The sequence below is a fragment of the Nicotiana tabacum genome, chromosome 2 (assembly GCF_000715075.1).
Source record: "Nicotiana tabacum cultivar K326 chromosome 2, ASM71507v2, whole genome shotgun sequence".
NCBI lineage: Eukaryota > Viridiplantae > Streptophyta > Magnoliopsida > Solanales > Solanaceae > Nicotiana > Nicotiana tabacum.
This window is the reverse complement of record NC_134081.1, coordinates 99,857,855-99,873,162: the sequence shown is the minus strand read 5'-3', so window position 1 is coordinate 99,873,162 and position 15,308 is coordinate 99,857,855. Positions and strand designations below refer to the sequence as shown.

The following is a 15,308-nucleotide window of genomic DNA, read 5'->3' as shown; positions in this document are numbered from 1 at the left end:
GTATATCTGCCCATGCACAAGGACTTGTGAGAATTGGATTGCGATCTAAATCACATAGAATGGATAACATTATTTAAACGTGTACTTCTTTTTAAAATCACGAGTTCTTTGCATTTTACATCCATATCGTATAATATTATTTTTTATTTAAACTTTTTTATGTTTTATAATTTACACGTTAATTAAATCAAATTTTAATTAATATTCTAATTCTATACGTTTGGTGTATGACCTTATAATTACTTGGGCACATTTTTGACGCATGCTTATAAATATGATGAATTGAACTTGCATAAAGAAATTAAATATAAATTGTATACATGATCTTCTGTTTGAGACATTTGTAACAAACAACGCACTAGAGATTGATAAATAAGATCAAATACCAAAAGTGTAAAGTATTAGTAACCTTCACTTGCTTCGTGTTCCTCTCTTCATTCGTTGTGAGTGTGAACGGAGAGAACATACCACGATCTGTTGCAAAACTGTTTAAATCCTCGCTAGAAAATATTTATGTGCTTATTATTTATTAAGTTTAACCATTGTACTTGTTTTTTAAAATCACGAGTTCTTTGCATTTTACATCCATATCGTATAACATTATTTTTTATTTAAACCTTTTTATGTTTTATAATTTACACGTTAATCTATTCGTTTGATGGTAGCTAGGCTTGATACTGATACAATTGCTTATCACCTATCTTTAATTTCGAGTGTGATCAGACAACTAAAAATCAAACAATGACAGAGCGACACATGATTGAGTGACAGATTGATCGATGACGGAATAAAGAACAATACTTTACAATAGATTTTTTGTAAACGTTTTCTTGCATCACATCGTCTTCAACCAAAAATTTCCAAATAGGAAAAGTGGCTCGATCAACAAAAAATGAAGAGTAGCCTCCTTAGAGTCAAGCAAAGTCATTATCAATGAATTCCTGAGCAATTCTCAACCAACATATGTGATTCTTTTTTCTTTTTTTTTTATTCTCTCCCTCCAAGAGTTCTCTACTTTATTCTTGAGGTGACTGAAACTCACAACCTATTGGTTAGAAGTGAAGGGTGTTCACCACTTGTCAACATATGTGATTCATTCCCAAATCATACACCCTTGCTTATTCAATGGCCAAGAAATAGCACTTTCATTTGTGTACTCTTTCACGTACAACCATTTTTCCTACTTTTGCAAGGGTGTAAAAGAGTTTTTTTGTAGGTAGAGGATTAATATATAAAAAAAAAAAAGAAAAAAAAGAGAGAGGTTCAAATGCAAGGAAAAAAATATATCCTTCTGATGCACCTCAACCAGGCTCTGCGAAGCAACTTTTTCATCTGAAATATATGTCTTCTTATTTGCATCATGTCCATATTTGTCTTTTCTAAATCTAGGAGTATATATATTTTAGGCAAAACATATCCTTCACGGGATAGCATTGTAGTAATTACTTATAGTCACATTAGTAACTAGTGTATTTTGCAGATGATATTTAACTATTATTTGATCTTGAAGCAGCCTTGTGATATTATTAATCAAAGAGCAGTTGTGTATCACGTAATAGACATGTGTTTTATTAGCTTTTCTAATGCTTCAATAACTAGTATTTTAGCTCCTAAAAAGTTAAAAATTATGTGTTGTTTCTAATAATAGGAAAGAATTCAACCCATGATTACTCGATAGCTTTAGCTTTTGTTCGAACCGATTATTTCAGTTCTTTCTCTGTATGTATCACTTGATTCTTCAAATGTTTGAAGAAAACGTAGGGAAATCCTTTTATTTCCTCAAGGTCATAACTCATGAATATATCTTTTGTCAATTCAAAGTTTTTGTTAGCCTCACTCATTTCGACTATTCTCTCCGTTCCGGTTTGTGTGAACATATTTCCTTTTTGATCCGTTCTAAAAAGAATAACCCCTTTCTAAATGTGAAAGTAATTTAGTTTAAACTTTCAATTCTACCAATAATGAGAAACTTTTATAATCACACAAATATTCTAACATGTTTACCACCACAAGTTTCAAAAGAATCATAGCCATACAAATATTCTGACTTGTTCAGGACCACAAATTTCAAAATTATTTATTTTTTCTTAAATTCTGCGCCCAATCAAATAAGTTTACATCAATTGGAACGGAAGGAGTATTATTTTTCTTACTGACCACGCAAAGCACGATAGTTCAAAAAACAAATGCAATGTCCGAAGGATTCAATAAAATCCTTGCATTTACAATGAAACTAAATGTAGTGTGTCTTCCGTGACATAATATATAAGTAATGTCAAGGATTGCACCTATTCTTGACATAATATTGCATAGGGTTAAATATGCTTTGACACGTGGCTACCCAAAAAAGGGAGGCGTGGAACCCAAGACGGGGGTATGACTAAGACCGAAGATAGCTGTTCCGTTTGTCACCGGAAAGAATAACGCTAATAAAGATGTGATAAATACTCTTCGCCCGGTAGCATTTAATAGAGAATATTCTATGGCATTAAGAACGATTACCCGTTATATCAAATTTGGCATTTATGTTCACCATTACATCTTCATCAATGACCCTCATAATTGACATTAAAGAGGGGCACGATCCTAAGACCTCCTAAACTAGACGTAGCTATAAATAGTAAGATATCCGCTCAAGTCGTTGCTTGAAACTCAAGCAGGCTTTCCTTCAGTTTTCGGGAAGTGTCTGAACTTCTCGGATTCAATCCCTTGGTGAATGCTTCAGCTGTCCATTCATCCGGGACAACTGGGAGCAACATTCTCTCTTTCTGGAATCGGGTAATGAATTCTCGTAGTAACTCGGGCACTCTTTGCGCAATCCTGAATATGTCGACCTTTAGGGCCTGTACTTTTCTGGTCCCAGCATGAGCCTTGATGAAAGAGTCCGCGGGCATCTCAAAGGAGTCTATGGAATTCTCGGGTAACAGTGAATACCATGTCAAGGCTCTCATCGTGAGAGTTTCTCCAAAAAGGTTTTAGCAAAACAGCTTCAAATTCGTGAGGAGCTAAATCATTTCCATTCACCGCCATTGTATAGGTGGTAATGTGCTCTTGAGGGTTTGAAGTTCCGTCATACTTTGGCACATCGGGCATTTTGAACCGTTTTCAGGATTAATTCTGGTGCCGCACTTGGCTTGTATGGCAATTGAGTATACTTTTTTGAGTCCGGGCCTTTCAGCATTGGTGGCATGCCCGGGATTTGATCCATGCGGGAGTTCACTTCCCTCATAAACCGTAAAAGTTCATTCTTGAAAGGATCGTTCTCGTTATTTAGGCCGGATCTGCTTCCCCCAGCCCCATCGGAGCCAACTTCGCCCCTGGGAGTGTTGTTGTCGACCCTATGCGTTGTTTGATTCACAGGAGCACCGTGAGGAATCAGATCTCATCTATTCGCATTATTCGAATCCCCCGACAGCGCCTGCTTCAACTCTGTCATAACCTTATCCTGTCGCATGAGGTGACCTAGAATGATTGTATGTTGCTCTTGCAAGACCCTTACCACGTCAACGACATGTTCCTCATCGGCATCATCGGGAGTGGTCTCCCGAATATATCGAGGATATTGCCTGTCATGCACCTGTGTAGCGTCATTCCCCTCATTATGGGTGCCACTGATTGAGTCCTCGAAATGAGGTTGATCCCCTCGAATCTCGGGATTGTACGTATTGTTAACATCGTTATCTGCCATTTCTTATGATTTTTTCTAAGACAAAATAATCAAAAAACGTTAGTAGAAAAGACAAGGATCAATTTAATCGCACGATCGTCTAGGTCCCAGGATGGGCGTCAAACTGTTTACCCATAAAACGGTACAGTTGAATTTATACGTGATTTCTAGACAAGTGAATTAATTTGATCCTGAAATAATAAAATAATTATAGAATTATGCAATACTTAGCCTTGAGATGGAGACAAAATAACAAAAATAACAGTTCCGGAAACAGAATTTTCGGGCACAACAGTAATGAAATCGAAAAGCAAGAGGATAAGATTGTATTAAACTTTGTTTTTAACGAGGCAGCAACAGAAAGCATACTACGAAGATATCAGCAATAAGACCTTTAATAGCAAGGCACACAAGTAAAGATCCACTCGGGGACGGTTAGATAATCTTTTGCTCTATAGCAAATTTCTATCGGAAAATTAAGTTTGTTATTGAGCAAAGGTAACCCAACCGTTCACGAGCGCAAACCACTAAAGGGTTGTTAGATAGTCCTTCGCTCGATAGCATAAATTCCTGAGTGGAAGTAAAGTTTGTTACCGAGTTAAGGATTATCTAGCAATTCATTGGTAGAATCTTCAAAGATACAAGACTTCCAGTGTTCTAATTCACATTCTTTGCATTCGAACACTTGAGGGAACGATATGAAGATACAATGACTGCAACGTCAACCGAGAACGAAAAACCGAAAATAAAATTGTATCATCGGGACCGGAGACTGCGCGAACAACCTCGTAGAAACAAGTTGTATAAATTAGTCACAAGTAATGTCAATTTCTTTTCAGCATAGCAAATGCTTATGTACTTTTTGAAAATATAAGAGATAAAGTGTAATGAAATCCTTTTGTTTTTATCAACTTTGTCATTTGAAAGTTAGACAAGTATTTCAAATGCTAGTGCCGTAATGAACATGAGACGTCCTCTTCAAGAGCACCGTAAACATAAGAGGGCCCTCTCTTATTAAAACCCTCACGTTAAAGGGTTGGTTTCGGATGAATTCATGCCCGGAATCAAAATGTCTTCGGAAAAAAATACACCCGAAGCTGTATACGAAAGGACGCAAAAAGTAAACTTGCAAAAATACTTACAAAAGCCCTCACGAAAAAGGATTGATACTCAGAGCCAAAATGCTTTCGGGGAAAATACACCCCAAGCTTTACATAATAAGACGCAAACAGAAAAACTTGTGCAAAACTCTTAAGCAAAAGGAAGAAAATGTAAAGGTTAAAGACTTGTATAAATATTCAAACGAAAGAAAGACTCAAACAAATACTTGAGCAAAAAGATGTTTCTATCTACAATAACATGCCAAAACGGCATAGATACAAGAATTGGAAAAAGAAAAGAAAAGCTAAATTGCAATATCTCCGGAATCCGGAGGAAGAGAACTGCCCGCGTCCCCGGGAGCAGTAGATGGATCCACCAATGGCTCAACATTTTGATCTTTACCAGTTTGGCCTTCAGCATTATCATCCTCCGATTCTTCTTCAGTTCCCGAAAACTCGGAACTGGAACTAGAAGGACCAGGAGCATCAGACCTCACTGGGAGACCACTTTTAGCAGCTAACTCAAGCTCATGTGCCTTAGCAATTTTGGCATCAAAATCAATGATACCAGCTTTGGCCTCTTCCAAGATTTTTCTCTTCATGTTGTACATAGCGTAAGTTTTCTCAACAACGAGGGAAGCCGCTCGGTGCTTGAGTTGTTCTTTGAGTTGGGTGACCTCGGCAGAAAGGTTTTCTCGGGCGCATCTAACGGACATGAGGCTAACATTGAGCTCGCGGGCAGTAGAATTGAAAATCTTATTATGCTCAATGGTCCTCCTGTGCTTCTCCTCCAGTTGGGCATATTTCACCCCAGCAGCAGCAAGCTCTTCAGTCTTGGAATGCAAGGCTGCCTTTAAGTTGTTCAATCTTTCAGCAGAGACAACCTCACGATCGGATACAACAAGTATGGCATTATGGACTTCAGCCCATTTGGCACTAGCCTCTTCAAATTGGACCCTCAACGAGGCGATCTCTTGGCTAAGGGTCTCCACTTCATGCTCACTTTGCTGTTTCAAATTCTGAGAGGCGAATAATAGCTTGGTCCCGTTCAACCAAAAGTTGATCCCGCTTAGAGGTAAGTTCCTCCTTTTCCCTAATCAACCTTTGAAGGCCCTCGGAAGCAAGAAAGTTGGCCTACAAAGTGAGAAAAACAAACTCAGGATGTATTTATGCAAAAATAGTAGAAACAACAAAAGAAGTAAAGAGTATACCGCTACAACGTTGTGCATGGCGTTGTTCAACAAGCACTCTCCCGAGAGAGCATGAACCTTTTCCAAATCATTCTCTGAAGACAAAGGCTTCAAGTAATTAGCAAGCTCCATCGACTGGGATAGCAGTTACATCCAATGGAGACCGAAAGAGTAACATTCTTTCTCACTTGCGGATTTCCGAAAGGGGCATCGTAATTTTCCCCAGATTCTCATGAACTGGGGACTGGGGAAGATGAACACTTCCTTCATGATTAAGTGTGGCTGGTGGAGGTGATGTGGCAGCTGCTGGTGGAAGAATAGATGCAGATGAAAATGATGTAGCGGTTGTTAGTGTTGGCGAAGGTGGAGACGAAGCTGATGGGGTTGAAGAGTGAGAAGCAACTGCATCAAATATAGTGTTGGTTGTTGGATGCTCGCCAACCAAAGACGGCAGGGACCCGGTACTCAGCCCCGATGCAACGGGCACATTAATTGGGGCCAAAGACGGGAGTTGTCATTATCTACCAAATCGAACTCTCCCCAAAGTGCTGAAACATCGTCCTCGGTTGGTGTAACTATCTCAACAGGTCGAGCATCCTGTTGAGATGATGAGGATCGTCGTCTTCTATGTAGAGAAGCTCCCTCCTCACTAGCTTCTTCATCATTATCGATCATCACGGTGTCTACGACTGGCCCGGAAGGAGGGCCAGTCATCATCACTACAGGAGATGACTCGGGGGCAATGGTCTTCGCCCTCTTATTATTTTTCCTGGCCGCGGAGGAGCGTCTCTTTTTTGGTTGTTTGTTTTCCGGATGGGGACTTCGTAATGATACACTTGTACCCGAAGCAGGCCTTGAGATACCTGTTCGAGTAAGCGCTTCTTGAAGCAGCCTCGCCGCATCAGCGGGATCGGCCAAGATGTCCTCCTCGGGAACATCAATAGAGCCCGCGGGTAGACCTGATTTCATAGACAAGGTAGAAGGGATCAATCAAGTTCTTCACATGAAAAATTGAACACACGGAGAGTTTGAATTGCCATGATTTTTGGCCTTCCGCCCGTATTTAGGGGCCAGTCCTTCAACCACCGGTGGGATCCATCGGGTTGCTGAAGCAGACGAATGATAGAGGATCAATACTGGTATAGAAGAATATTTAATAAAAGAAATATTAAACAAAGAGTTTACGAGTCCGGTTCCAAGTAGCCAAAAAGGATACAGCCGTTGACGGAATGATATCGTTAGTGGCAACTGCAACGAACCGTTCTATCCATCCACAGTCGTTGTTGTCATCCATACTAGATAACAGAGCATGGTGGCCACGCTTGTAGAGGTTTATCATTCCTCCGCAAAAGATCTTGGGAGAATAGAGATTCATCATATGAGCTAAGGTTAGCTCTTCTCCCGTCTCCTGGCACAAACGCCAAAGGCAAGCAACCGTCCTCCACAAATAAGGACTTACTTGTGCCAAACACACCTGGTAGCGAAGGCAAAACTCTGCAATAACGGAGTCAAGCTCTCCGCTCAAAGAGAACGTACCCAAAGTAAAGGGATACATATAAAAATATGTAAAAAAAACCCTTGGGTAGGGTCACTCGCTCCGATAGATCAGGAGCAACAATATCCAAATCGTGACAACGGCAATCTTCCTTTACAACAAGAATGCTAGAAGGACGGATGGAAGAAGGATACCCACTGACGGCCCATGTACGAGAATTAATAGTAGAAAATTTTTCTTCGAAGTCTTTTGTGGTAACAAGACTTCTAGGGATGATGGAGCCCACTGTTGGAGGAGCAGAATCCTCGTCCTTGTTCTTGTTCTTTGAAAAACGGGTACGCTTTGAGGAAAAAGCCATTGTATGGAAGAAGGAAAAGATTTTTGCTTGAAGAGGATTAGATGAAGAGCAGGATGCAAGTCGAATAAGGGAAGCTTGTAAAATTATGGAAGTATAGGAGAGAAGGTTGATGAGTATAAGTAAAAGTTTTGGCGGTTAAATTTATGGCCATGATTACCTCGATAAACGGCAAAAGTTGTGCTGAATCATGGGATGACGCGTGTTCGGGACATTAAATGCGGAGAGACGTGCGTCTAATCAACCGTCAGAAGCCTTCAGAGGGAGTTATAGTAATTCGCGCCAAAAGAGTGTTTCTACCAACTTCTCGATAATACAAAGTTGTGTCACCGGAAAGCAGGGGGACTATCTGTATAGGGTAAAATATGCTTTGACATGTGGCCACCCAAAAGAGGGTCACGTGGAACCCAAGACGGAGGTATGGCTAAGACCGAAGGCAATTGTTCCGTTTGTCAGCGGAAAGAATAACGTTCATAAAGATGTGATAAATACTCTTCGCCCGGTAGCATTTAATAGAGAATATTCTGTGGCATTAAGAATGATTACCCATTACAGGGAATTTGGCATTTTTGTTCACCGTTACATCTTCATCAATGACCCTCATAATTGACATTAAAGAGGGGCACGATCCTAGGACCTCATACCCTAGACGTAACTATAAATAGTAAGCTCGGTTATCATTGTAAGCGACACGAATTTTCTGTTACATTCTATTCAAAGTTTAATACAATCTTATCCTCTTGCTTTTCGATTTTATCACTGTTGTGCCCGAAAATCCTGTTCCCAGAACTGTTGTTTCTGTTATTTCGTCTCCATCTCAAAGCTAAGTATTGCATAATTTTTTAATTATTTTATTATTTCAGGATCAAATTAATTCATGTTGTTGGGTAGAATCCCGCGTCTGTTTGCACCAGTTATAAAATGATTCTTTCACAGTTTCCTAAATAAATCTTGATTCTACTCTTCCTTTCTCCTACCTTTGCCCTCCGTACGACCGTACCCCTAAAAATTATGGGATTTAAACTAAACAAATACTCCATATATTTCATTGAATCTAACCCTACTCCTATAAGTTTATTGAATCTAAACTAAACAGATACTCCATATATTTCATTGAATCCATGATATATTTTTCGATTAAGCAATGGAAACTGTTTCGTCGTAAATTATCTTTTTATTTCTATTTAAGAATATCAGTGACAGAGTTTAAAATGACTTGCTTTATATGAACAAGATAGATTTATGTAAAACGCCAACAATCTAGACTTTACTAGTCATAATATTCTCCTAAGTTATGAAAGGATGAGGAGTTCCATTATGCTTTTGTCTAGATATGTTTAACATGGCCGGCTATTTGTGTAAAAATTCATTATGCTTGTTTGTCTAGATATGTTTAATATGGCCGGCTATTTGTGTAAAAATCCCTTAATTATTTGCGTATTAAGATAATTTTTGGATATAGACTGTCTTTTATATCAGTACTCACCACAAAATTCACCAAATTATCATATTATATTATATTAAATTACATAAATTTGAGTCCGAAAATGATGTGCACCCAAATAATCAACTCCATTAGCAAACCATCATAAATATACATATCAATTAAACGTCGATTCAAGTTACAAGGTGTCACAATTCACAAACTTACAACCGCCAAAATTAACCAGTTTCCTTGCATTAGCACAAACTAATTTCTTAGAAGTAGAAAGACAAGTCACCCAGTGTTAGTGAAAAACTAGAGGAGTCAATCAAATCCAAAGCTGTTGAGTCACTGATACATGTGCATGTCATTAACCAAATAGTGCTTACACTTTCAGCAATCATTTTCTTCCTTCAATGTAAATTCAACCGACTCAAACTCCCATCGAAAAGGAGAGGGTGGTGAATCCCTCTTCTTTGGAGAAGATGGAGGAGACTTCCATGAGGATCTCAACCAAGAGAACGACATAGGCAATTCTTCTGGCACAGGGTAACAGCGTGGGCTATCCATTCCTTGATCACTCTGCGGAAGCAAAAAAAAGTAGTCTGAGATCACTACAACACATTCAGATTTTACCTTCCAGACCACACTTATGCATGTGAAAATGTAGAAGAATGAAGGACTAGACTCACCATTCCCATATCCATTTTTGGTATTTCAATAGGAGTAGCTGAATCTGCAGGAAAATTGTGCGTTAGGTTCTCCTGAAGTATCTAATTGGATACATAGCATGAAATGTACTGTTTAACCGTTTTAATTCGTGAGCGAGAAGCAACCAGAGCAAAGATGCATAAACAAGAATAGTGGCCGCCACAACCACAGTGCACCAATGCAATACTAGCTTTCTGCATTCAAGCACTAATTTTTCTCCAAATAATGGAGCAATCAAACACAAACCAAAAGACAATCTGAAGAATCAAAACTTCAAGCCAGGTAATATCGATAACAATTTGTAGCTAGAGAACTATACCAATGATTAGGGCTATGTTACTAGTTCATTTTAACCTGGGGAAAAAAAACTGATCGTATTGATAACTTTGGTTTTATGTTTTTTTTTTCTGGTGTTGGCTTTCATTCTCAAAGTTCAGTTGTTTGTTTTAAGTTGTGGAAAGAAAAAAACAAAATACTGAAGAAAGAAACTTCTTATCTATTTGTTTATTATCATGTTGTCCAAAAACCTTTTAAGAATTTAATGTTTAAATATCGTAAGATCATTTTTGATTGGCAAGAACACGGCAATTAATTTATACAAGTTTAAGACAAAAATGTTGTATTCAAGAAATCAATTAGAAACTCAATAAAGAGATTGGAAAGGGAAAAAAATTGAGCCGCACTGAATCTATTTCAGTAGGTGATTGGTTTGTTAAAAGACTGAAAAACCCAATCAAGCGAACCAACTTATCACAAAACTGACTTTATACACATCCCACAAGAAAGAAGAAATTACCACATCCAGGCAGAACTAATTCCAAGAAATGTTTTGGTGTCATCACTGATCTTTGTGCCTCAATGCATTTTTTGTGATCATGAAGAAATGTCTCCTCTGCAATGTTAACCTCACTTGGAACTTTAAGCTCCTTCTGTGAATTCTTTTTCTTTGTTGCTTCTTCAGGAGGGGCAGTTGACTTGTTTGTGATGTCATTGAGGGCATTACGACTTTTAAGCCCTATAATACCTTTCTTAATAGCTTCTGGTTTACCGCTCTTTGATTTGCCTGATATCACACCCTCTACAAAAAAAAATGAAATTACATGTAAGCATAGCTGCAATAATTTAACGAATTTTCCAGATAAACAGGTAAATTCCTGGCATAAGTATCTTGGACAAGGCAAATATGGATAAACCAAATCATACTTTTGAGGTATATGTCCGAGTTTTCATCTTGAAAGATTAGCGGCCTCTGAATGAGATTTTTTGCCATGATTATAGCTCTCAATCAAATGATGCCTGCAGCATTACAGTGTTACGAATCATAAATAAGGTACACAAGACAGTGAAATCGACGAGTTATGATGAGTCAATGCTTCAAAGATTTTACTCAAAACAAGCTCAAACAGTGCAAACTAAACTACCACAAGAAGAAGCAATAAACCTAGTCTCCATCGACTCTACAATCTTAGTTTTGTCCTCTCCTAATGTCTTACTTCTGACATCCAAAACTATCTGTTTAGGCAATGCTAAAACAAGGCATGAAACGCAATGCTAAAAAAATTAAGAAAAAAATAAAAAGGCATTTCTTTCAAAGTTCTCTCTGTGTGGAATCATGATATAATCTAACAATCTAATAATTAATAATCACGGTAGACAAGATATCTTTGAATGGTAAGAAAGCAGAAATATTCGGTAAATAAATTAAAAAGTAGTAACATTTGCATTCGAAGGGCTATTAACTTGCAATATGAAAAATCCATTTTGAAAGCCTGAATATCTTTTTCCCTTATTTCCATAATATCATTTCTCAGATATCTGATTATGATTATTCAAAAGGAAAATCAGTACACCCAACAACTTCACACCCATTATCACATGGAAAACAAGTAAGAACTGCATATTTCATCTGTCCCGACATATGTGACGTCCCAATTTGCTTAGACACGACTAGATTAAAGAAATTTATTCCCTATTTTAAGACATCAGAATATTGAATTAAGTATTAAATTGTGAATGCAGCATTTGGGCCAGTTCACAATACAAAGCAACACAGTTGATTTGGTAAAAGGAGTAGATTTTACTAATAGAAAAACGCATTTCAATTATAATGAGAGAGGGGATGAAATCTCGAGGAAACTTACAACTCGATTTCGCCGGAGAAGAGAATGCCGAGAAGTTTGCGCCTGAGAGTGGTGTCAAATTAGGGCAAAAGCGGGAGATGAATACAGTTCAAATTTGGGGAAGTTGCGGGGTAAAATGAACCCGACCTTTAATTGTAAATTGCAGCCCAAATGAATTCTTTGATTCCCACTTATAGCCTTTTGGGCTTCATTTCCAAAATTAGAATTGGGCCAAAACAAACGATAAAGGGTATCTTACATAGATGAGAACTTTACGTAACTGTCACTGTTTAAAAGAAATATAACAAATTCTTAGCATGAAACTCAATATTACAGTTGTGGTAGGAAAATATTTATATTTGTAGCACACAGTTCTATTAAAATAGAAATATTAATTATTAATCCGTAAACATAAGTAATTTGAATGGAAAGTCAATAATTCTTTTTACAAAAATCATGCATTTTTTCTCTTTATCTATTAGCTTTCCTTCTTTTTCTTCATCTTCTTAATTTTGTTTTCTGTCGAAGCCAATATATTTTCTAAATTTTTTTCATTTATTTTATTTTTAATTATCTTTCTTAAGTTTTTCTCTTCCTTCTTTCTTCCTTTTTCAACATAAAGATCTTACTTCGATAATAATATATGTTAATATATACAAAACGTATATATAAAAAAATATACATTAAATTAACACATATAAAATATATAAAAAATATACATAAAAAATATATCTTCAATTAAGATGACACTTAGACATGTGAAATATACATAAAAATATATATCTTAAATTTAATTAATGGCATATAAATATACAAAAAAAATATATAAAAAAATACATCCTGAATTAAAATGGCACTTGACATATAAAATATATTTGAATCCAGCAGCAATAACGGAAGCGACAGAAATCAGTGGATTCATGATAAGTTTCTCATACCCCAAAAAAAAAATGCTTAAAAAATATATATTAAAAATACATCTTAAAATAAGATGGCACTTCACAAATAAATATACAAAAATTATATACATAAAAATACATTTTGAATTAAAGTGATACTTGATATACAAAGTATAAAAGACGTATAAATCAATACATCTTGAATTTAGGTGGCATTCACATATGCATCAGATTTTGAAAAATGGAGTGAAGAAGATGAATGTTGGAAAGGGAGAATGGAGGTGGACAAAAAAAGTACTTCTTGTGATTAGTGAGTCAGTTAACTTATTAAATATTGAGCTTAATTTTTATAATACGCTAATAATGAAAAAAATGCTCTTTATGGAATAAACAATAAATGAAGCTATTTTTTTTAAAATAATAGTTAAAAAGGATCAAGCGTGTAAAAAACTCTACATACATAAATGTCCCAAATAAGTTTCAACTTGTCAACCTCTAGCCACTAATCATACACTTACCAAAACTAGCCAAGCACATGTAAAAATTGAAAACCCAAATAAATATGGTTCTTTCTCTCCAAGAATCACATAAAGATCTCCTTCCATATTTTCAAGTGTGATCAGCAACATCAGATGCAAGACGGAAAGAAAATTTTATGGATGAGGTAGCAAACAAGGTAATGAAATACAAAAAATATATATACAAGATTCTAAAAATCTAAGCAAAAAGGACATTTTTCAGCGAGTATGGTTGAAATTCATTAAAAACATGTAGATGAGTCAATATACAAATTTTGAGGAAGATTGGAGGTGATTTGGACTGATTTGGTATCAAAATTCTTAGTTAAAATCGAGTTTAAAAAATTCTTCTGCGACGCATGTATCACACACAGAGGTATACATGGAGATACATGTGATACACATTTGATACAAATATGATACATATGTGATACACAAATGATACATAGTGTGATACACAAATCATTTTTTTTCATGTTTCATCTTCTACTTCGAATTTTCAATTCAAACCACCTCAAAACTCCGCAAAATAATCCCAAAACTAAGATTCAAACACCTTAAGATATACTCAATCTATTCTAATAACACTCGTTCAAAAGAAAGCAAAAAGTTAACCTTGTTTTAACTACAAATAGCTAATTGGTTAATATTGGTAACATTTGGCTAATATTAGTAATATTTAATGAATTTGTCAATTTTCGTAATAAGCTACTTATAAATAAACATAGTTGGTAGTTTTCCAGCGATGAATAGGTTAGAGTCACATTATTGTGTTATATTATTTCGTATTAATTGTTTGGTTTGGTGTATCAAAAATAACATGCATTGTATAATTTGTAAAAGGAAAATTATTTGCTTTCTTTCTAAAAACCCTCCACATTCTTTGAAAAGGATTTGGAAAAGATTTTGAAAGGCACATTCTATCTTTATACATGTTTATTCATGTATTAAAAATTATGGTATTACTAATGTCATGATTTGCTATATTTAAGAATAATATTAAATAAGGTGTATAACTAATAAATAAATAAATACATATATTAATTATATATAAATTAAAAAATACTATCAGATAAAAAATTAATAATACTAAAACTAATATATATATATTATTTTTTCTAATACATTCTACCAAACAAAGTCCTACAACTTCCCGTTCATCTTTGAATTATATTCCTTCATAAAAGTCCAACTCAGTTAGCGTCATGTTTTAGGCTTACAACGGGATGATTTGACAGAATAAGGGTAGTGAAGGAAATTTTTTTCTCTTTAATTTGTAGAAATATAAAATTTATCAATTGATTTTGTAATGTTCAATATTTAAGTGGAAAGGACAAAAGTCAATTCTACCTCTTTTTTTTTTTCTTTTTTCTTTTCGTTGTTGAGGAAAAGGACGAAAGGCAGTACAGGATCACATGACTTGATGAGAAGGGAACCGAGAAAAACGTATCAAACATTTACAGAAAATGAGATGTGGATAAGATGTACTGTATGTCGTACTCTTTGCATTGTTACTTCGTGTTAGTAGACCGAACGTGAATTCAAGATTTAAATTTTATAAATTTAATTTTTAAATTTTTTAATATTAAACTCGTTATATTTTTAAGTTATAAGTTCTCTTACAATTTCAATAAATTCTTATATATAAATTTTTTCCTTATATCAAAATTTATGGATTTAATTGAACTTATAAGTTCAAACACTACATTCGCCTTGGTTCGTACTGACCCTTTGTGGCTGCAAAAACAACAAATGGATTTCAGAAGACAATATTAGGAAGAATACAGACCTCCTAAATTAGTCCCTCATTTCCACAAAATAGCATGTTTG

The 15,308-nt window shown here is 35.8% G+C and overlaps 1 protein-coding gene across 1 annotated transcript; it reads right to left on the bottom strand.

Moving 5' to 3' along the window:
* Nucleotides 1–9,382: 9,382 nt before the first annotated feature.
* LOC107808411 (protein PATRONUS 2) lies at nucleotides 9,383–12,216 on the bottom strand. Its single transcript, XM_016632930.2, has 5 exons — nucleotides 12,083–12,216; nucleotides 11,145–11,237; nucleotides 10,738–11,019; nucleotides 9,923–9,966; nucleotides 9,383–9,812 (listed from the first exon to the last, which is right to left on the bottom strand). The coding sequence occupies exons 2-5, from the start codon at nucleotides 11,209–11,211 to the stop codon at nucleotides 9,624–9,626; spliced, it is 582 nt and encodes a 193-aa protein (XP_016488416.1). The 5' UTR covers nucleotides 11,212–11,237; nucleotides 12,083–12,216; the 3' UTR covers nucleotides 9,383–9,623.
* Between the last annotated feature and the right edge of the window lie 3,092 nt (nucleotides 12,217–15,308).